Source organism: Macrobrachium nipponense, chromosome 47 (assembly GCF_015104395.2).
Source record: "Macrobrachium nipponense isolate FS-2020 chromosome 47, ASM1510439v2, whole genome shotgun sequence".
Taxonomy (NCBI): domain Eukaryota; kingdom Metazoa; phylum Arthropoda; class Malacostraca; order Decapoda; family Palaemonidae; genus Macrobrachium; species Macrobrachium nipponense.
This window is the reverse complement of record NC_087222.1, coordinates 34,346,336-34,369,104: the sequence shown is the minus strand read 5'-3', so window position 1 is coordinate 34,369,104 and position 22,769 is coordinate 34,346,336. Positions and strand designations below refer to the sequence as shown.

The window sequence follows — 22,769 nt, the reverse complement described above, 5'->3', positions numbered from 1 at the left end:
GGAGCTCGATTTGTAACTTTTATGTTATTACAGTACTAAGTGAAATAACACTTATTGCCTTGAGGTATTTTCTGTGTAACTGGCATTACATCAAAGGTGCCTGTTATTGTTAGAATGCATTAAGTGAAGAGGATAATACTGGTCTTAGATTTGTAGGAGTATTTGGCTGCAGTTGGTATCATGTCTGTTGTAACCTTGTCATCACGTCATGCGGTGCACTGTAAGCATTATATAAGGTTCTTTGCAGCATCCCTTTGACCCACAGATGTAACCTCTTTCATTCATTTTACTGTACCTCCGTTCATATTCTCTCTCTTCTTACTTTCTTCATCCATCTCATAAGAATTGATTCATTGTGTAACTGTCTGTGAGGTTTTCCTCCAGTTACCCCTTTCAAACGTTCTTACTTTCTCACTGTCAATTTTAGTTTTAGGACTGAATAACCTCATAGGTTCCAGCTCTTGGCCTTTGACCTAGATTCTATATTCTGTTCTATAACCTTGCCATTGTTGATTTTCTTCTTCTTCAGTCTGCTGATTGATTTTGCCAGCAATAAAAATGAACCAACGTGGCACGGCTTTGTGTACTGTGGTGTCCTCCTGTTAGTTTCCATGTTGACGACAGTGATCAAGAATCTGTTCTACTACAAAGACCAGATAATTATGCTCCAATTGAAGACGTCTCTCATGGCTGCAGTTTACAGAAAGGTAATTTTTATGGTGACACAGTTAAAACATCTCTGTCAGAATTTATTGCAAGATTGTTGATAAAAAATGAGTGAAAAGTTTTCCCCTTCATGGTCTAGATTTTAAGGTTAGATGTTAGAAATGACAAATGTCTTGCAAAGAGAAATGCTAAGCCAAAATATTTTCAAGATAACAACTGAACAAGGAGGTAAAGCGAGTTGCTTTCTTAGTATGGTTATAGTGAATAGTAACTTGTGATTCATGATTTATCTCACCCCATGTCTGGATCAGTGCTTCTTACTTTCTGATATGCTTAATCTAATGAAGAAAAATGGGATCAGTCCTCTTCTTTCCCTTTCCCAAAAGAAATGATAAAATTAAGACAAATGATTATTGTTTCTTTGGAATCCAAGTCATATCTTTAAGCTTCAATTTTATGATGGAAAATCATTGCTTTCGTGGGCTGTGAATTCAATGTACCTGATTTAATTGTGGTTAATGCTTGCATGTCTAAAGTCAGTTATCATATTCATTTTTTTTTTCAGGCGATGCGCCTTTCCACATCCGCGAGAACCAGATACACAATTGGCGAGATAACAAACCTGATGTCTTTGGATTCGCAGCGTGTTAGCGACACAGTCTTCTTCCTCAATCACGTCTGGGGAGGACCAATGATCATTTCCATTGTCTTGTATCTTCTGTGGCAGATCTTAGGTAGATATGCTATAAAACATGTGCTCTTTCAATCATTTCATTGGAGGATCATTGAGTTACTACTTTTTGGGTAGTTTTAAGGATTTTAGACTATTCGTAAGGGAAGAACATGATAGCCTTCAAACTTGAATTCTAAGTATGAAAGGTTAACTTCATCAAGAAAATGTTGCTCTGTGGCAATTTTGAATTTTATGCATTCAACTTACCTGGCAGATATATACTTAGCTATAGACTCCGTCGTCCCGATAGAAATTCGAATTTCGCGGCACACTCTTACAGGTAGGTCAGGTGATCTACCGCCCCGCCCCCCGCTGGTGGCGGAAGTAGGAATCATTCCGTTTTCTAAGACAGATTTTCTCTATCGGCCGTGACAGCAACATTGTTGTTGTTACTCCTGATTTGGATTTCGTATTTCATCGCTATTGATCTTCTAAGCCGGTTATTTTGGTGACGTATTGGATCTTTGGTTGGCATACTCTTTCGTGGACTGTTTTTGGACTTGGTTTGGATATTTCTCATGATGTCGGATTCTAGCTTTACGGTTAGAAGACAGTGTGTAAATGAGGGATGCATGGTGAGGATACCGAAAGCTTCGGTAGACCCTCACACAGTTTGTAAGGGGTGTAGAAGGAATGAATGTTCAATTTCTAACAACCTGTGATGAATGTGTAAATATGAATGAGGAAGAATGGAAGAATTTAAATTCATATTTAAGGAAATTAGATATGGATAGGGCTAGGAAGGCTTCCTCCAGAAGCGTAAGTAGGTCTCGCTCTAACGAGCCTATTAAATTAACACCTAACCCTAAACCCTCTATCTTCTTCCTCTAGTACTAAGACTGCAAATCCGGCAACGGAAATTGCAGATCTTAAAGCTGCGCTACAAAGGATGGAACGTCAAATGCTGACGTTAAAAGGTAAGCACAGTGATAGTGAATTAAGTGTCCTAGTGCAGTGGAGGGTGCGTCTGATCGGCTCTGTCTCGCTCCCAGGCCTAGACCTCTTCCAAGCTCACAGGCCCAGAGGAGAAGGAATGTCGAAAGCCTTACGGAGGTTACGGAGAATCCCCACCGATCAGGCGTCCCTCGGCAGATTCTGTGACGACCCGAACTGCAAAGGATCGCTATCGAAAAAGCATCCTAAGGAAGTGTTTTTCTTCGTCAGATTCTTCAACCGAAGGCAAGGGGATGGAGTTCTGATGAACTGTCACGCCCCTTAAAGAGAAGTTGGAAGGCTCCTACTTTGGATTCAAGCCCTGAGCTTTTCTCCGATCTATCACCTTGTGAAGAAGAAGAAAAGGAGATTGGTTCCTAAACGGAAATCGGAGTTTCCTTCCGCTTCGAGACAGGCCTCACTGAATCAGGGAAGGAAAAAGAGAGTGCGGCTGCAAAAAATTATCTTAAATGTGCAGGAGCAACTTTCAGCCTTAGTAGGAGTTTTTACTAAGGAAACTCCCAGGAGAAAGGACTCTTTCCTTCCTATAAAGAAGACGAAGGGAAAGAAAAAAGAAACGGAAGTTTCGGCTTATACTCGGAGGAGTGTGAAGAATTGCGCCAAAAACGCCAAACCTGGCGCAATGCACCAGATGCGCCAGATGAGTTTGAGACTCCATACGAGTCAGAAGAGCCAGAAGCGCATATGCGCCAGAAGAGCCAGCCTGGCGAAATGCGCCAGAAGCGCCAGAGGCGCCAGATGCGCCAGAAGCGCCACCCTGCCGAAATGCGCCAGAAGTGCCAGATGCGCCATATGCGCCAGAAGAGCCAGCCTGGCGAAATGCGCCAGAAATAAGCGCCAAGAGGCGCCATATGCGCCAGAAGCGCCAGCGCCGAAACGCGCTGGCGAAATCCAGAGGCGCCAGAGCCGAACCGCATTCCGAAATGAGCCAGAAGCGCCACTCGTGCCGAAATGCGCTAGAAGCGCCAGCTTGGCGCAAGGAATCACGAGCGTCAACCCGGCGCAATGAGCCACAAGTGACAGATAAGAGACGGACTTCTTCCAAAAGACAATTAAGCCAGGAGGATTTGTTTGGCTTTCGGAAGGATAAGCCTTTACCTGACAAGGACTCTAGTTGTCGCACAGGCGGCCGTATTCCTTGTCAGGACATAGGTCGTTCCGGAGAAAGTGATAGGAGAGGACGTCCTTCGTCTGACAGGAGAGAAAGGTGTCGCATAAGCGGCCATCGCTCTTGCCAGGAGAAGGATAAGGTCGTTTTGCAGGATCAACCTATCTCTCGTAGGGACGCAAGTTATCGCACAGGCGGTCGTCGTTCTTGCGAGAGTGGGGTGGATGTTGCAAGAGGCCAGTCTCCTATTGGAAATAAACAATCCTCTTCGGAATTGGATTTGGAAGAGGTTTCGGACTCGGAAGATCACTCGGCTCCGGGTTTGTCAGATTACAAGACGCTGGCAGCCCTCTTACTTCAAGAGTTTGGGGGACTCTTTAAGCCCTACTGCTCCTCCTTCTCCAAGGTCCTTGTTTACAAGCACGAAGGTCCCGAAACAATCATCTTTTATTAAAATGAAGCCAACCATTTCCATGAACAAGGCTCTCCGATTCGTAGGAAATTGGTTGGAATCCAAGGAGAAGGCGGGGAAGACAGTCTTTACCTGCCCTCCTTCCAGACTATCAGGAAAGAAGGGAATTTGGTACGAGACGGGCAAACCACGGGGTCTAACTCTCCCGTCCACTGCCGAAGCAGATTTTCGAATCTGGTAGATTCGTCTAGGAGACAAGCCTTGTCATCAGCAAAGATCACATGGGGGACTTCGGAGATGGACCATCTCCTCAAGGGATTGTTTAATGTCTTAGAAGTTTTTAACTTCTTAGACTGGTCCCTTGGGGTGTTGGCCAAAAAGACACAAGAGGAGGAATCTCTTAGTCCAGGAGTCCTTCATAGTGTTCTTTCATGTATGGACAAGGCGGTTCAGGATGGATCAGGAGAGGTGGCCTCTCTGTTTGGAACTGGTATTCTGAAGAAGAGAGTCTTATTTAGCTCTTTTCTGACGAAAGCAGTTACTCCTACTCAGAGGTCATCTCTTCTGTATGCTCCTCTGTCGGACCAATTGTTTCCTTCAAATCTTGTAAAAGATTTATTTCATTCTCTGACAGAAAAGGCCACACAAGATCTCTTGGCCCAATCTGCAAAGAAATCGAGGACTTGGGTTTGGGTCCTATTAAGAGAGAGACTCGGGCCCCTCAACAGCCCTTTCGAGGAAGTACCTCGGCCAGACCCTCTTTTAAGAAGAGAGGAGTGCAGAAGAGAGGTAGGCCTTCCTTCAGACCTATCAAGAGAGCTAAATGAGACAACAGTCCTTCAAGCACCGGTAGGAGCCAGACTTCGGAAATTTTCCGAAGAATGGGCTCGGAGACAGGCAGAAATTTGGTCCCTTTCCGTGGTAAACAAAGGGATATATTGATCCCTTTCGAGACAGACCTCCCTTGACTACGAACACCCGAGGAACTGTCAGCCCAATACAGGGACCTGCCAGAAAGAAGCATATTGCAACTGGTAGAACAGATGTTGCAAAAGGAGGCCATCACGAAGTGGTTCGGGATCCGCATTCCCGAGGATTCTACAACCGTCTTTTTCTGGTTCCGAAATCCTCGGGATGGGTGGAGACCGGTCCTGGATGTGAGCGCATTGAACCGATTTGTGGAGAACACAAAGTTCTCTATGGAAACATCAAAATCGGTTCTTGCGGCTCTTCGTCCAGGAGATTGGATGGTCTCCTTAGATCTACAAGATGCATACTTTCATGTCCCCCTGCATCCATCATCGAAGAAATATCTCCGATTCATGATGCAGGGGAAAGTATACCAATTCAGAGCCCTAGGCTTCGGCCTTTCAACGGCCCCTCAAGTGTTCACGAGGCTAATGAGGAACGTTGCGAGATGGCTACATCTAGAGGGGGATAAATATATCCCTTTATCTGGACGATTGGCTAATAAGAGCAAAATTGGAAATTCAGTGCTGAAGGACTTGGAGAAGACTTTGAACTTGACAAAATCTCTGGGACTGCTCGTGAACCTCGAGAAATCACAATTGATCCCCAGACAGAACATAGTCTATCTGGGGAGACAGATGGATTCTCGGGGTTTTCGGGCGTTTCCATCTCAAGACAGAATTACTCGAGGCTTAGAAAAGATCTCGAACTTCTTAGGGAAAGAACGGACCTCGGCGAGGGAATGGCTCAGTTTGCTGGGCACCTTCCTCGTTAGAGCAGTTCATTTCCCTGGGAAGATTATATCTCAGACCTCTGCAATTTTATCTAAAGAGGAGTGGAGTCAAAAGACAGGAGACTTGTCAGACGTTTTTCCCATCCAACAGGGGATAAAATCAGACCTAAAGTGGTGGTTAACCCCATTACATAAGGAACGAAGGGGTGTCCCTCTTGATTCGGAAACCCTCACCGAGTGTGTTTGTTTTCCGATGCCTCGGAAAACAAGGTTGGGGAGCAAACACTGGGTCCAAAGGAAATAGCAGGTGTTTGGACCAGACAACAAACTACTCTGCACATCAATGCGAAGGTAACTCTGGCAATTCATCTAGCCCTGGAATACTTCGAAGCGGAAGTCAGAGAGGCGGTAGTTCAAGTCAATTCCGACAATACCACAGCTCTGGCTTACATCCGGAATCAAGGGGGCACTCACTCTTTCTCTCTGTACGAAATAGCGAGAGCTCTATTAACCTGGACAGAGGAAAGGGGCATTATTCTGCGTACAAGGTTTGTCCAAGGAGTGAAAAACCTAAGGGCAGACAGGTTGAGCAGAAAGAACCAGTTGGTCTCCGACAGAGTGGATGCTCCACTCAGAAGTCTGCAGACAAATATGGTCACTCTGGGGGAGACCCCAGATCGACCTGTTTGCCACGTTCCTCTCCAGGAAAATAGACAACTTCTGCTCGCTAGAAGAAGATCCCAGAGCCACAGCGATCGATGCCTTCCTCATAGATTGGTCAGGCATAGATGCATACGCCTTTCCCCATTCAAAGTGCTGGGGAAGTAGTAAAGAAAATTTGTGGCATCGGAAGGAATGAGAATGACTCTAATTGCTCCCTTTTGGCCTTCCCGAATCTGGTTCACAGAGGTACTGGAATGGACGGTGGACTTCCCCAGATCTCTACCAGACAGGGACAGATCTGCTCAGACACAACCCCACTTCGAGAGGTTCCACCAAAAAACATCCAAAGTCTCTCCCTGACTGCCTTTCGACTATCGAAAGACTGGTCAGAGCGAGAGGCTTTTCAAAGAAAGTGGCAACTTCAATTGCTAGAGCCCGCAGAGCCTCTACCCTGCGGGTCTACCAATCGAAGTGGGAAGTTTTCCGTAGATGGTGTAGGTCGAAGAAGCTGTCCTCTTCCAATACCTCTGTAACCGAAATCGCGGATTTCTCCTCTTCTTAAGAGAAGAATCCAAATTGGCCGTATCAAACTATCAAGGATATAGGAGCATGCTCTCAGCTGTGTTTAGAAACAGAGGGCTGAATCTCGAGGATAATAAGGATCTTCATGATCTCATCAGGTCTTTCGAGACTAAGAAATTGAGATCATCGATTCCCCCGAGTTGGAACCTGGACGTGGGTCCTAAAGTTCTTGATGTCGGACAGGTTCGAACCTATAGATAAAATCTCATTCAGAGATCTTACTAGCAAATGCATATTCCTGTTGGCTCTAGCGAACTGCTAAGAGGATCAGTGGAATTGCATGCTTTGGACTCTCGGGTGGGATTTAGAAAAGACTAGGCTGTCATTCGTTCCAGGATCTTTTCCTAGCGAAGAATGAGAACCCCTTCTAAAAACCTTGGCCTAGAAGTTTCGAAGTCAAGGGACTCTCTTCTCTGGTAGGAAGAGAGTTGGATCGGTCCCCTTTGCCAGTCAGGACCTTAAAATTTTATTTAGAAAGAAGACACAGCTTCAGGGATGTCGACAAGGTCTTTGGTGGTTCTGGTAAGAAACCCCAATAGACCGATGTCAAAGAACGCACTGGCATTCTTTGTCAGAAATGTAATTACCGAAGCTCATAGGAATTGTCAAGAGAACTCGTTAAAGCTTTGCTGAGAGTTAAAGCTCACGAAGTACGGGCTGTGGCAACTTCCCTTTCTTTTACGAAGAATATGTCCATGAGAAACATTTTAGCAGCAACTTACTGGAGGTGCAATTCAGTATTTGCAATCCCACTAATTTAAAGGATGTTAGAATAACATACGATAAATGTTTCTCTCTTGGACCTTATTGTATCAGCGGGATACTATGCTGGGAAATGGAGCAGACGCTGATCCTTAAATTTGTTTTTAATAATTTTAATAATTATTTTTAATATTGTTTTTGAGTTGTGGGTTGCTTGAAAGGATGTTCGGGGAGGGGATGACTCCTTTCAATCGTAGTACTAACCCCAATAAGGATCAGGTGATCGGGATTAGTGTCGTGCTCTCATGATCATGCCAATAGGCAAGGTGTTTTGTCATGTAAGTGGATAGGGACCCCATTGACAAAGATCCTAAGGTTCTGAAGCGTTAAGGGGGTGTGGGGGTAAGACCCTGTAACAGACCATCAAAGAACTCTTAGCATGAGGTCACTACCTCGCTGGAGGCTCTTGAAGCGATACGGGCTCCTAGGCAGTAGCCATGAAGTCTTTCGCTAACACAGGTAGGAATCAAGGTTGTTTTAATTTTATTAACCTACAACATATGTGTTTCCGTCTATTCAGTAGATTAGCTGTCTCTTACCCTCCGCCAAAGGTGCCAATCAGCTAAGTATATATCTGACAGGTAAGTTGAATGCATAAAAATGTTATTGTCATGATAACAATAAAGTTTTTATTGCATACTTACCTGGCAGATATATACGGTGTATGGCCACCCGACCTCCCTCAGGAGACAGGTGGTGGAAGAGAAAATCTTGTTCTTAGAAAAACGGGAATGAATTCCTACTTCCGCCACCAGCGGCGGGGCGGTAGATCACCTGACCTACCTGTAGAGTGTGCCGCGAAATTCGAATTTCTATCCGGGGACGACGGAGTCTATAGCTAGTATATATCTGCCAGGTAAGTATGCATAAAACTTTATTGTATCATGACAATACATTTTAAAGGCTGCAAAACTAACATAATCATGACACCAGATACTGGCGAAACACTTTAATATCTCTCAGTATACAGGCAATCCACGGTTATCGGTAGACTTGGTTATCGGCGATCATGTTTCATGGGGCCCTTGGGAACAGAACCCCCACTGATAACCAGGGACTGCCTGTACCATCATTGTAGTACCCACTTCAAGACTGACATTTAGACATTTTTATTGGGAAATTTTTGTGGCTCGCTATATTTTCAAGTGATGTGTCTTATATTAGATTCATTGTCTAGTATCTTTTGTTTGTGAAATGGTCGATAGCATTAAGAAACTGCGTTCTTTTTTCTGTGGCAATGGTGACTGTTTTGGTCTTCCTCTTGGTCTTCATTTTCTGATATGTACCAGACGTACACATGCTCATTGATTAGAGGGGCAGTTATCATCTAAAGAAGGGAATTTAGGCAAATTGCTCTCTGGGCCTCTACCCTAGTTTTTTTTCCCTGGTTGGTACATAAAGTAGCTTATGAGTTCCTGAAGAAATTCTTGACTGGATTTTTTAATTTATGGGAAAACTTGATCATAGCTAACAGTCCTTTAAAGGAGTAGCACTCTGAGTGCACCTCGTACAGTGCACTACGTGAGGTTCTTTGCAGTGTCATTTCAGCCTCCAACTGCAACCCCTTTTGTTCCTTTCACTGTACCTCTGCTCACATTCTCTCATCCATCTTTCTTTCCACTCTCTCCGAACAGTTGTTTCATAATGCAACTGCAAATTTTACCTCATGTTACACCTTTAAAACCTTTAGCTCTCAACTTCCCTTTCAGTGCTGAATGATCATGTGGGGGGACTCAGCACTTGGTTTCTGGTCTAAATTTTATATTCCATCCCATTTCATACTTAGCCAAGAAGGCCAAGAAAAAAGAAAGGCCAGTGAGGTGATAATTTACCCAAAAATGTCAAAAGTTCTCCTTCTTTGTCTTTCAGGGCCTCCAGTTCTGGCAGGGGTAGGCATCCTTGTTCTTTTGGTCCCTGTGAATAGTGTAATCGCGAACAAGATTAAGGTTATTTCTGCTTCGCAAAATGAAACTGCAGGACAAGAGAATCAAGATGCTGACGGAAATTATTAGCGGAATCAAGGTGAGAGTGGTTATTTTGCAAGGAATTTTAAAACACTTCGAGTGCCTTGGGTTGCTGGGTAAGTAAGTATACGTATCTTAGTTTTACCAGGAACCACTGAGCTGATTAACAGCTCTCCTAGGGCTGGCCCAAAGGATTAGACATTTTTACATGACTAGGAACCAATTGGTCACCTAGCAAGAGGACCTACCGCTTATTGTGGGATCCGAACCACATTATATCGAGAAATGTATTTCTATCACCAGAAATAAATTCCTCTGGTTTCGTGTTGGCCGACCCGAGAATCGAACTTGGATTAGTAGCTGAGCACAAAATCCACTCGGCCAACATGGAACTATGGGTTTGGGTTGCTGGGAGGTGCTGTGGTTTACAATACTTGTGTGATTATATCTCGTCTGAATGTTTAAATGTATCTTTAAATTAATGGTTTTAAACTTATTTTTTATTATATTTTCTGGCAATTTTAGGTTTTTTTGAGTCATAAAATGCTAATTTGTGTTATTATTCATGATATATTATTTATCTTGACGGATAATTCATTCCATGTGGGAATTTACGTAGTTTGTTTTGGGGACTATTTGTATGACCAAGTTGTATTTAAAAAACCACCATTTTAGTCTGCAATTATAATAAAATTCTTAGTGGTGAAATGAATCTTCAGATATTTCCTTTTTTCATTCAATATTGTAAAGAAATTAAATCCAGGGGTATTCATATACAGGCAGTCCCCCAGGGTTATGAACGGGGGTTCCGTTCTTGAGACGCGTCGTAAGCCGAAATCGTCGTTTAAGCTGGAACATCGTCAAAAAATCTTAAGGAAAACCTTACTTTTAATGCTTTGGGTGCATTAAAAACTATGTAAACTGCATTTTTATGGCATTTTTCATAAAAAAACCTTTAAATATTGATTATTTTGCATTTTTGGTGTCATACTTCATCTGCCAGATCAGCGTTTGTAGGCGTCGTAACCCTGGAGATAATTTCTTATTAAAATAATTGAAAAGCGTCGTAACCTCGGAACGTCGTAAGCCGGAACAGTCGTAACCTGGGGACTGCCTGTAATGTCAGTGTTCCTGATCAGTTATGGTGTCAAAGTTTAACCAATTGTCCTGTACTATAGTATATCATTTTAATTTTGGGAAAATGTGGACCAGTCATTATTGCATCTGGGTGTGCACAAATATATTTAATTAGAAGGCAAAATGATAAGTCATTTATTTATGTGGGCTACATAGCTATTTCTGAAATTGTACTTTCTTCAGAAGTACCTTTCCAGATATGACACTTAAATTGAAAACGATGATTTTGTTGTATATTTTTTCATCCCCAAACCTGCGACAGGTTTTGAAGTTGTATGCCTGGGAAGTGGCCTTTGGAAAAACGAGTTGAGCTTGTACGGAAAGAGGAGATAATGAGCCTCGTAGGAAGGCCTACCCTGGAGGCTGCCGTGTCCTTCATCTGGCTAACGACACCTTACCTGGTAAATGCTTAATTTAGTTTCCATTTTGTGTGATGCTTACATATGTATTGTTACTGGTATGAATGTAATTATGTGGTATGAGTTCCCCCTTTTTGTTTCTGTTGCACAGGTTGCCTTGTCAACTTTCACGACGTACCTGCTCGTTTCTGACAAAAACATCTTGGATGCTCAGACCGTTTTTGTCTCCATCTCTCTCTACAACATAATGCAGTCTCCACTTCAACAGCTGCCAAGCGTTCTGGCACAATGCATACAGGTTGTTTGATATCCTTTTTTAAAAAAAATAATTTTACTTCACTGATATAGGCTCTGCTTTTGTATGTAGAAGCAGTTAGACTTGATTCATTTTAACCAAACCAAAACTCAGATTTACAGTATAATCTTAAGAAAAGACTGGAGCAAGAATTAGTTGTAATTAAGTCATCAAAAGCTTTTGAATACAAACTCTGTTTGGTTTGTTACTGGCAAAGGCCTTTTTTACAACCGAAGATTGGTGGTGATTATTAAGATTTTTAGAACTCTTCTAATTTTGTCATTTTTTTTTTAAGTATCATGAGCCACTTTCTTGAGTTATAAAATAGCAAATGCTGTTTCTCACACCTTTTTTTTATGTTTCAGGCAAAGGTATCTCTAGAGAGGCTGGATAATTTCTTTCATGCAAGTGAAGTCGACTGCCTCGCCGTTCAAAAAGATGACAGTACAAGTAAGTGTTATTAATTGAAATTAATATTAATCAAACCAGTTATGTACTGTAATCTACAAAAATGCATAATTGTCGGCAAAACATAAGTAAGCAATAAATAATAGAAACTACATATTATTAGCTTGAATGTACAAAGTTCAGTGCTACGTAAAAAAGATAAAAGCAGTCCTATGAATTAAGAATAACTTGTAGACCTGGACTGAGGACTGGGTAGTGGGTTAGAATCGCAAGTTGTCTAGAAATAAGTCTTCTATTCAGTAATACTGTGCTAAGACTGTCAACTTCTAGCTTACTCTGTGGCAATGAAATAATAAAACTTATTTGCACTTTAGTACGTCTCATGGCATTCTGAAAGTCTCTTTGTTTTGAAGCCTATGCGGTTGCCGTGAAAGGTGGGAATTTCATGTGGGATAGCGGAGATTGCTTAGATGGGTGGCAGCTGAAAAGTATCGATCTCGAGATCGGTTACGGTCAGTTGGTGGCCGTTGTCGGTCCTGTCGGCGCTGGGAAATCGTCTCTCATCTCGGCCTTACTGGGAGACATAAACAAACGGAGTGGGAGCGTCATTATGAATGTGAGTTTAGTAACACTTTTCCATTTTTTATTTCCTTTTTTCTTTTGTCAAAATTCAAGGGAAGATGCAGTGCATTACTACCCAAAACTATTTACTTTGGAATTATGAATTTCTTTTCTTTCTTTCTCTTACGTATTATTACACGTAATTTATTTCAGATAAATGCCATATTCTTGGAAGCTTTAATTGCAAGTCAGTGGCTCTTGTAGGCTTGTTCTATATGAATAGGGTTCATCTTCTGAATACAGGCAGTCCCCACCGGTTACGACGGTCTCGGCTTACGGACGTTCCGAGGTTACGACGCCATGTTCCAGAGTTACGACGCCTACAAACGCTGATCTGGCAGATGAAATATGACACCAAAAATGCAAAATAATCAATATTTAAAGTTTTTTTGATGAAAAATGCAATAAGAATGCAGTTTACATAGTTTTGAATGCACCTGAAGCATTAAAAGTAAGGTTTTCTTAGGATTTTTGACAATGTTCCGGCTTATGATTTTCGGCTTACGACGCGTCTCAAGAACGGAACCCCCGTTGTAACCCGGGGACTGCCTGTAATAATAATAATAATGATAGTGTGTATTTGGCGGGCAGAGTGGTTTAGCTCATTGATAGACTGGTTAAGCAACATTGGGGCTGGTCAGTCATTGGATATTGGACCACTCTCCTCAGGATTATTCCTTGGGAAAGGATCTCTACCACAATTTCCTTTGTCTACTCAGCTGTAAATGGGTAGGTACCTACATATTCCCAATGGTGTAGGGTCCAGCTATCGGTTAATGGTTCATGTACATGTAACCTCCTCTTCAAGTGCTCCAAAGTTCTTAAAGATTATTAGTAAAAACACAGTGTAAAGATACAATACGTAGTTCACTTATTTCTTTTCTTAAAGTTCCCCATGTCTATTCAGTTTTGAATTGGCCTGATAGATGTGTACATCCTCAGTTGATGTGCAAATGATTGTGGGCTAGTTATACTTCTATATTTTCAGAGGTTTGTTCATCAATGCATATCGTGAATTTCTGTTCAAAAGGTTGAATGCAGATTTTTGCATATTGCCAATTCAGGTGCTATAATGTTTTCTGTAGCCCAATGAAATTGAGAAAGCGTTACTTTTGGTAATTATGTTGAGCGGGATAGTTCACAAAGCCACTCTGTTTGAATATTTTTGGATGCAGAAACTTCACTCACATTGTGAATTTGTAATTTGTTCCGATACGTAATACAAACCATCGGTCCTTTAACAATAGGAAGTAGCTAGCGGCAGCTGGAACGGTCGTAAGCTTCGAACAAGGGGAGAACGGTAGTTAACTGCTTGTCCGACAGTCGCGCGCCGCGCGACTGGGAGGTAAACAAATCACTTTTGTTCATCATCGCTCTCTGCCCGCTTCATCGTCGTATGCTTTGTTTATATTATGTTTTCTACTAATGGTTTGTTTGACTTGAAAATGAAACTGTAAGTACACTGTTTTCATTTTCATTACTTAATTATGAACCAACATGGAGCTATCGCCGTAGATGCGGCGATTTCCTCTCTCTTTCATGAATTGAACCCTTGAATTATGTCTCGGTGCCGAGGGCGGGCGCGCTCGCGCCGAGTCATGTATTTTGGGCGAAAGTGTGTAATTGAAAAATGTAAGTACTTTTTTCATTATATTTTTGCCCTGTGCGTTCGTTACCGAGAGCGTGATTGCGCTCGGCACGAGCCTTTTATTTTGTATGATAAAATGCAATGAAAGTGGATTCACAATACAGTATTCTTTTAATTTTCATTTATTTATTTGCATAAATTTAATTTGGATCAATTTTCGCTCTTACCCGGGAATTGATCCTTACGATTATTTTCTGTGAAAGTGAAATCGCAAGTGCAGTATTCTGTTTTTCATTTTCATTATTTTTATGATAGCATCATATTATTTGGATCAAGTTTCCGTTCTTACCCGGGAATTGATCTTTTCCCCTTTAAGTTCTATGAAGTGAATCGCAAGGGCAGTATTCTGTTTCATTTTCATATTACTTTTCACTGCTGTGCGGGGGTAGGGGAAGCGAAGGTCTGCCAGGAAGTCGTCGGAAAGCTCTCCCGCGACTCCCTTGGTATCCGATTCTTCGTCTTCCTTCCTGCCCCCCGCTCAGCTTCGTTGTATTTTGTATTTGGGGTCTTCCTTGCGTTCGGGGTGGGGAATGTCTTCCCCCCGTGCGTGAGGGAACCCCTCTTACTAATCTATCTATGCTACCGCAGGTGCTACATCCGTGGGAGACAACCTTGGACAGGTATGGACCACCGCGGCGGCAGGGCGTGCCTAGCATCCACGGGGCTGCTGCAGCGTCTAGCGAGGTCTGGGGCGGTCTCCACTACTACCACGGCCGCTTATGCTGCTCCCCCCCCTCCTGGTCTACACTCCCCATACTGTGTCGGTGACGCCGTCTGCCGCTACTAGGGCCGCCGCCGTACTGAGGGGGGGTTGCCGCCGCCACCTGTTTTCTTCGTGTTGCCTGCCCCAGACTTCCGCTGTTCCAGCAGCTCGCCCCTGGACCGGCCGCCAGTACCCAGGTTCCGCTGGCTGCCGATGATTCTACGAGGCGATCGCTGGGCCTGCCGTACCTGCCGCTGATGTGATTCCGCTGTTGGCTTGGCTGTCCCTTCTGTGTCTACCGCTGCCGCTGTTCCTGCCGCTCCTGAGCTGGTTGCTGTTCCTGTTGCTCCTGGTTCCTGAGCCTGCCCATGCTGGTCCTGCCCACGGTGTGTCTTCCCCATCCCAGGTCCTCCGGACAGGTGCAGTCGGGCCGTGTTGCTTCGGCAATAGCCCGGCCCTCTCCGGCCTGGATGGAGGACCTGACGACTGTCCTGCGTGAGCTGACGAGGAAGAGGAAGAAGTGGAAGCTGTCATCTTCGTCTTCATCGTCTGCTGCTGCCTCTTCCCCTTCGACTTCTAAGGCCCATAAGCCGAAGAAGAAGAAGGCTGCCTTCCCCCCTAAGAAGTCTCCTTCGGGAACTTCTAAGGGCCCGTCCCACCCCGGTGGGACGGGGGGTCCTTCTGCTGGTCCTCCTGCTCCTTCGGCTTCAGGGAGCGGGGCCCGTCTTCCCTTCCGTAAGGAAGAGATAGACGGGGACCAGAGGAGTATCGGTTAGCACTGGTACTTCCTCGCCTGGTGCTAGCAGCGATGCCGCTACGCCAGGTTCCGGCTCGGTCTCTCATTCGCGAGAGATCCCGATTGTACGTTCTCCCTCGGGAGACCGTGCAGCCAAGTTTCGGCGCCAGAGTTCGCTCGGCGCCAAGACGCGGCACGGAGCAGAAGGCTGGTGAGAGCCGCTCAGGCGACTCTCGCCAGGCCAGCGGCCGCTCTTGCAGCGACCAGCTGGTAACCCGGGTTTTCCCCCCTAAGAAGGCTCCTTCGGGACCTTCTAAGGGCCCGTCTCACTCCGGCGATTCGGGGAGCTCTTCTGCTGGTCCTCCTGCTCCCTCGGGAACAGGGCCCGTCTCTTCTTCTACCAAGGAGAAGAAGACGGGGACCAGAGGAGTACCAGCTTCGGCTGGCACTTCCTCGCCTGGTTCTAGCGGTTCTGCCGCTAAACCAGGATCTGCCTCGGCTTCTTGTTAGCGAGAAGTACCGAGTGGACGGTCTCCCGCGGGAGACCGTCCAGCCAAAGTCTTGACACCCGAGCTCGCTCGCCGTCAAGACCGAAGCGCGGAGCAGAAGACTGGCGAGAGTCGTCGCCAGGCCAGTGGACGCTCTCGCAGCGACCAGCTGGCTGCTCGGGTTGACGTGACGGTCGCTGACCAGCCACGGGTTGAGGCGAGGAAGGGGTCCCCGCGGCCGTCGGTACCAGCCACGGCTGGTACCAGCGGCTCGACGCGCCGAGAGGACGCTCGCCGGTCTCACCGCGACAGCGAGCATAGCAGGTCACCTGACGCCGCTCCCATTGGGACCGGGCGGAGATGGTAACCAGCAACAGCTCGCCTGACGCTAGAGATCAGCGTCGACGTTCTCAGCCGAGCCTCTCGCCCCAGGCGAGCGGCAAGGCTCGATCGCCACCGCGGGTTGACGATCAGCAGCAGCCCTCCAAGCACGCTGGTCCTGCCAGCGAGCTAGGGGGGAGCGTCAGGTCTGCCTCTCCTGTACCTTCAACCTCCTCGGGCTACACCGGGAGGAGCGAGGTACCTATGAGTGATCGCGAGAGGTGCGCCGCTCGCGATCCTGCTATGACGCCGTATGGACCAGGCACGGTTCTAGGACCGACCAGGACATACGCGCAAGTAGCTGGAGGCGACCGTCAGGGGTCTGCCGCTGTTCCTCCTTCTGAAGGAGGAGTATCTCGGGATCTGTTCTTGCTGGAGGGACTGGACGGTCCTACTCCGCAAGACGCGGTTACTCCCGAGATACAGAGGAATTTGCAGAAGTCATTAAGCTGGTTCGTCAGCATAATGACCTTGCAGGAAGGATTTGCCGCTCCCACCAGCAGAGCCCACGTCTCTGCTCGAGTCGTTTTGGGGCGAGAGGGAACCCAAACCGACGGTGGTCTGCCGCGATCGGAGCTTGCCGATTCTGTCTCGAACCAGAGTCTCTCGTCTCCGGACAAGAAGGCTCTCTCAGTTCTGGCCGGTCGATCAAGCTACTTCCACCTCCTCTACTGCGACAGCGGCGTTTTCTACATGTCTTCGGACACCGTATTTAAATACTCCTTCGGTCCTCATGAGAGGTTTCGACCTCGACGAGGACTGGAATGAGTCGGAGGACGGTATCGGCTCTCTCCTGTCAGGTGTCGATCAGCCCCACCCAGACGACGTTCACAGTGGCGGCAGACCCTTACCTACAGTGAGAGTTCTTAACCCTCCGCGGGAAAACGTTTTCTCCTGATGATTCGTTTTCCCAGACTCTGAGAGGCCATCGCCGCAAGGCGATGGCTGCTCCTACTCTTCTCCAACTGCTAGTTCCACTGGGAAGGCGAGCGAGTATCCAATTCCTCCCCCATTCCCTCTCTCCTTACGGCTACGAGGGAAAGGGGAGGGATACCTACAGAGATTTCTCTGTAGGATCCCACGTTGGGGGACTGCGCTACCGGCGGGGGGACCTTCGGGCCTACCTGACGTAAGCCCCGTTCGTTGAGGAGGGATCCTGCCCCATTCTCGATTTCTATGGGAATCGAGAGGACCACCAGCCGATATCGTTTGACGAATTCGTGGGGTTTCGCAGACTGCTTAGAATTCTAACGGAATTTCTAGCGCATTCAGAGTGTTCGAGTTTTTTACGATCTCCAAACACTTAGGCGAGACCACGGCCAAAGTGAGCGAGACGAGAATCCCCGATATGTACACGTAATCTGGAACCTCTGCCTATGCTCGAATTACCTGGAATTTCTAGCATTGGGAAGAAGACTGCTGCTGAAAGAAACTATCTCACAGTAGGCGACCAACCTGGAATAGAGAAGATCGGACGGGAATATCCAGTTTGGCTTGAACTATCGTCTTAGTATTCTGTTCACCATTGAAGCTTTCCTTCGAGGAAGACTTCTCCTTCACTCTCTTGATAGAGATCAAAGGTGGTCGATCTCCAATCCGTTTTTTTGTTTCTTGAAGGAAAGAATTTAGGATGGAGATCGTTGTTCAGAATCCTACAATATACTACGTATATTAACCTCGCGACATGATTCTACTAAGCAGTTGAATTGTCCGAGGGGTAGGCGCATATCCTAGTTAATCTATGGATTGCGACTTAGAAGAGAAGTATTCTAATTGAACTGCAACTCGGGGTTGCCTGCAACCTCCCAGGAGTTTTCAGTTTCAATTTTTATATACTTATGGTTTTTTTTGTCACGACAACACCATTTCAACTTTTATATTTACCGAAATTCGTTTCGCCTAAATATAATTGCTCGAGCATATCTTTTATGCTCCGTAGTTCTAGCCGAACGCATTCCTTCGTGGAATAATGGATTACCTGGCAACTCAGGATGACGAGTCAGCGAGAGCTCAGGCTCAACTACTGCGTATTGAACTGCCTGATAGCAGCTCAGTATCAGCTGGGCCTCCGAGATGCACGGTTAGTTATGTCTCTCTCTCCCCTGCTTTGATTGACTACCGAACCGTATCTCTGCCCAACAATCATGGACTTAGGTCTCTGATTAACGGGGATTCTCGCAATAATGAAGGACCATCTACTGCTGTGACGCTAGATTCCATCGCCTTCGACATTGCGAGAATTTTCAACAGAGATATCTCTTGGACTCTTTTATCTTTCTGTTTACCGCACGGTAACAGAAGTCTGTACAAGTCTCCCGCTGCATCGCACTGCGATAATGCAAATGATTTTGCAGACATCTGAGTTTGTCTTCAAAATATCTCGTATTCGTAGGTGTACAATTGTTCATTGTTCAACCCGAATTACAGGATGTGTCAGAAGACATCGCCTACTCTCCGACCTGACAGCTCTACTTCCAAATGTTCAGCCCATGAGAAGCAGTTCTTCAGGCGGCTTTCCCGTGTTTTCATTACTGAAAACCGCCCCGCTTTCATTGCAACTACGACTTCTCACCGGACAGCAATGAAATAGCGGTTAGCGTTTTCAGTCATTTGTAAGCACAGGTTATGAATCTTGAGAATCCTTCTCTCGATTCGTCTGTGAAGACGTAGGTTGCATTCAATATCTACCTTCGTCTTCAACGGTAAATAGTGTTGTTTCTCCTTAGCTGAGATTCAATAACCATGAGATGTTTTGCCTTCAGGGACCTCGGTCTCTAGAAGGCAATTGACTTTCGCCTGTTGGGCACATGCCTTAAGAGAATCATCACCTCACTGTCCGGCATTGGTGACAAACAAATACATTATTTGTTTGGTCTCTCTCGGCATAACCCTTTAAAGGCGAAGGTCACGTGACTTACTCCGGATGCTTGGACCAACTTGCCTCCTACCGAACGCAGTCAGTCGGCAGCTGTCAGAGCGCCCGAGTCAGTTACGAACTACGCTGTTGACTTAGTTCGGTTGTTACAGAGCAATCATTACTTCGTTTTAATAGCTTGTCACAGCACCCATACCATCGACACCCACCATGGAGTGTCGGTGTCCTATCCCACATACCGAACTTCGCTGCATGGGGATAGGAGGATGCGAGAGACTTCGTGGCAAACGGACAGACCAGTATGGGTACTGGACATCACCGAAGTAGAGAAGAGGGATAGGGTCATGCGACTATTTCCTTCTTTTCCTCTGAGGAACTGCATGACTTCTGCGAGTCAAGCATCCAGGGGATGGGGATCCGTGACGCTCGATTTCGTACTGAACTTCGTAGCGAAGACTCAGAACCCTTCGGTCCCTGACGATTGGTTCGAGTCGTTCACAATCCCCTCCCTAATGGACTTCACCGCCTTCGAAGGAAATGCTGCCTTGTCCGCAAGAACTTCTCCGTGGCGCAGGTACTGAAGGCAGGGGTCTGGTCCAACCAGCCACACGCCCTTCCTTCTACCTTCGGGATATTGCCCACAGGTCCTTGGATCTTTTTTCCTTTGGGACCCGTGGTGGCTGCTCAACACGTTGTGTAGCGAACCCAGGACCCTCGCAGGCTGAACAGCATCGAGTCCTGGTGTACCGTAAGAATGGATGAGTGAATGAGAGTCTGACTGGCTCCTCTTCCCATCTTTTTCTTCCCCTCTACCTGTGGTTAGAGGGACACGGTCGTCACCCTGCTGGATAAGGACAAGATGCAGGTGAGCTACTCAACAGAGCCCCATCCTATCCCTTTCACTAGGGATAGGAGCGTATATCCACCACTTCCTCCAACAAGGGGGAGGAAGTGGATGCCAGCTTGAGACAACCATACTTATGTTGCCGGTCTTGCAAACAGGAACAAGTTCTTGTATGCTGGTACGAAGAGATACGCTTGCCTCTCTCTTAGTACTCGGCCAGAAGGTCTGACCATTGATCCTGCGGTGCACACCCCGATCAATCGGACAGAGGCTTGGATCCCTCCCTCGCTCTTACGACCAGGGAGGCATTCCAGGGATGGACGAACACCAGTCTGTTCATCAAAAGACTCAGATTCCTCCTACCAAGAAGTGAGTCTTCCTATTGTTAAAGGACCGATGGTTTGTATTACGTATCGGAACAAATGACAATTTGTCGAAAATTGCATTTTTCCTAACTATACAAACCTGAGGTCCTTTACATATAGTCCCTCCTCATGCCACCCCTCACTCTGCGTATTTTGCATGTGCCAAAAGCAAAAGTGATTTGTTTACCTCCCAGTCGCGCGGCGCGCGACTGTCAGACAAGCAGTTAACTACCATTCTCCCCTTGTTCGAAGCTTACGACCGTTCCAGCTGCCGCTAGCTACTTCCTATTGTTAAAGGACCTCAGGTTTGTATAGTTAGGAAAAATGCAATTTTCGACAAATTGTCATTTTACTAAGATTTCAGATTATTTGAATGCCTGGATATTTTAAATATTTTGAAGCTTTGTCCTTTGTCCATTATTAGGGAAAGGTTTCGTACATTCCTCAACAACCTTGGCTTTGGAGTGGCAGTGCCAAGGAGAACATAGTTTGGGGGTCGGAGCCAACAAAGAACTGGTACACGAGTGTCGTAATGGCCTGCGCTCTTTCGGAAGACTTCGATACCTTCGTAGCAGGAGATCAGACTGAAATTGGAGACAAGGTGATCATGTATTTTAAAAGTGATTTTAAGTAGAGGTAATGTGAAGAAGGCACAGAATTTTTATTTGTTTCATAGAAAAGAGTAGCCTTGAGATCTATGTGCATATAGCTGAAGAATTAAGTCAGAGTAACATGGAAGTTTAGTGCCTCAGTGGCGTATTCGGTATGGTGTTGGCCTGCCACCTCAGTGGACGTGAGTTTGATTCTCGGGCATTCCATTGAGGAGTTAGAGATGTGTATTTCTGGTGACAGAAGTTCACTCTCGACGTGGTTCAGAAGTCATGTAAAGCCATTGGTCCCGTTGCTGAATAACTGCTGGTTCCATGCAGCGTAAAAAACACCATACAAACAAACAAGCAAACAAACATGGAAGTTTGTTTATGTATTGTACTATATGGGATAAGAAGATGATGCAGATGCTAATTTTCCTTTATTGTTTATCAGGTTGGAGCAAGCATTTTGCTTTGCAGTAAAAGTATGGTGTCTAAATATTGAAAGTCAGTCATAATACTCTTGTGTGTGATTTGCAGGGTGTCAATCTCAGTGGCGGTCAGAGGCAGAGGGTCTGCATCGCAAGAGCTGTGGCCTGCGATGCCGACATAATCCTGCTTGACGATTCACTCAGTGCTGTGGACTCGTCTGTTAGTCGACAGATATTTAAGAATGTCATCGGACCTCAAGGTCTACTGAAGGAGAAAGTAAGTCACGTGAGCAATATATCTAACTATAGACTGATTAGAGAGATATATATTTTTTGTTTGGGATCATTACTTTTAGATTTATTTTGCCAAAGCTAATTAGTCCTGATTCCAGATACACTGGTCCATGTTAATGATTTGTCCATCAGTGGGAGGCCAAGATTGGCGTAGGATGAAATATGTCATAGCAAGTTGGATAGCTGAATTGAAATGAACCAACATGAATGGGTAAAAACTAAAGAAGATATATACTTTAAAGATTTAAATAAAAATGGTGTGGTTAAAAGAATTACACAAGGAAATGCTCATTGAAAAATTAAGATATACAAAAGAGGCTCTGTGATATGGTAGCCACTGATGAAAAGACAAGTTAAAAAGCTTTATGGATATTCTGCCTCATTGAGCCAAAAGAATTGGAGATTTTAGATACTGGTTTGTCTCATAGATGCTTTTAGTAGGAAAAAATAGTGTACATTTAGGAAACTGATCAGATATCACCATTCATATCTGGAAATTTGACTTTGTACTGTATATGCACACTTAAAAGTTCTCATCCAAAGTCTTACCCTACGTGCACTCTAGTACTGTACCTTTCAATGTCATATTTTTCCTTATAGCGTTTTTAACAAAGTGTATACTCTCTTTCCCACAGACCAGGTTGTTTGTAACGCACTCCCTGTCACTGTTACAAGAAGTCGATATGATTGTTGTGATGCAGGATGGTTGCATTGTTGAGAAAGGCACTTACATGCAACTTCTCGGAGATGAATTTTCTCATTATTTGATACAGAATGGCAGCGTCAGTTTCTCCGTTGGTACAGAAGGTAAGCTAATTTGTTCTTGGACTAGATACGTACTTGTAAGCATTCACAAAAAGTTGTTAAGAATTTATCAGTAAAAGGATAAGTTAGACATTGGTTATTCGGAACAAATGTAAAGGTGTTTCATGGCTTGATAAAGACACAATCAAGAACACACACACTGGAAGATTTCATTTGTAATCAAGTTAGTAATATTTACATATTTGATATACTACATCAATAAAAGGCTAAGCATACTTAATAG

The 22,769-nt window shown here is 45.1% G+C and overlaps 1 protein-coding gene across 1 annotated transcript in view; it reads left to right on the top strand.

The window, feature by feature from the left end:
* The window catches only part of LOC135204872 (multidrug resistance-associated protein 1-like), a 62,899-nt gene that overhangs the window by 11,203 nt on the left and 28,927 nt on the right, over positions 1–22,769 (top strand). Inside the window, 12 exon segments of the mRNA XM_064235094.1 lie at positions 530–707; positions 1,232–1,400; positions 9,452–9,531; positions 9,533–9,604; positions 10,946–10,978; positions 10,980–11,084; positions 11,194–11,340; positions 11,703–11,787; positions 12,159–12,361; positions 20,831–21,007; positions 21,537–21,704; positions 22,357–22,528. Of these exon segments, the coding sequence (XP_064091164.1) occupies positions 530–707; positions 1,232–1,400; positions 9,452–9,531; positions 9,533–9,604; positions 10,946–10,978; positions 10,980–11,084; positions 11,194–11,340; positions 11,703–11,787; positions 12,159–12,361; positions 20,831–21,007; positions 21,537–21,704; positions 22,357–22,528 (1,589 nt within the window).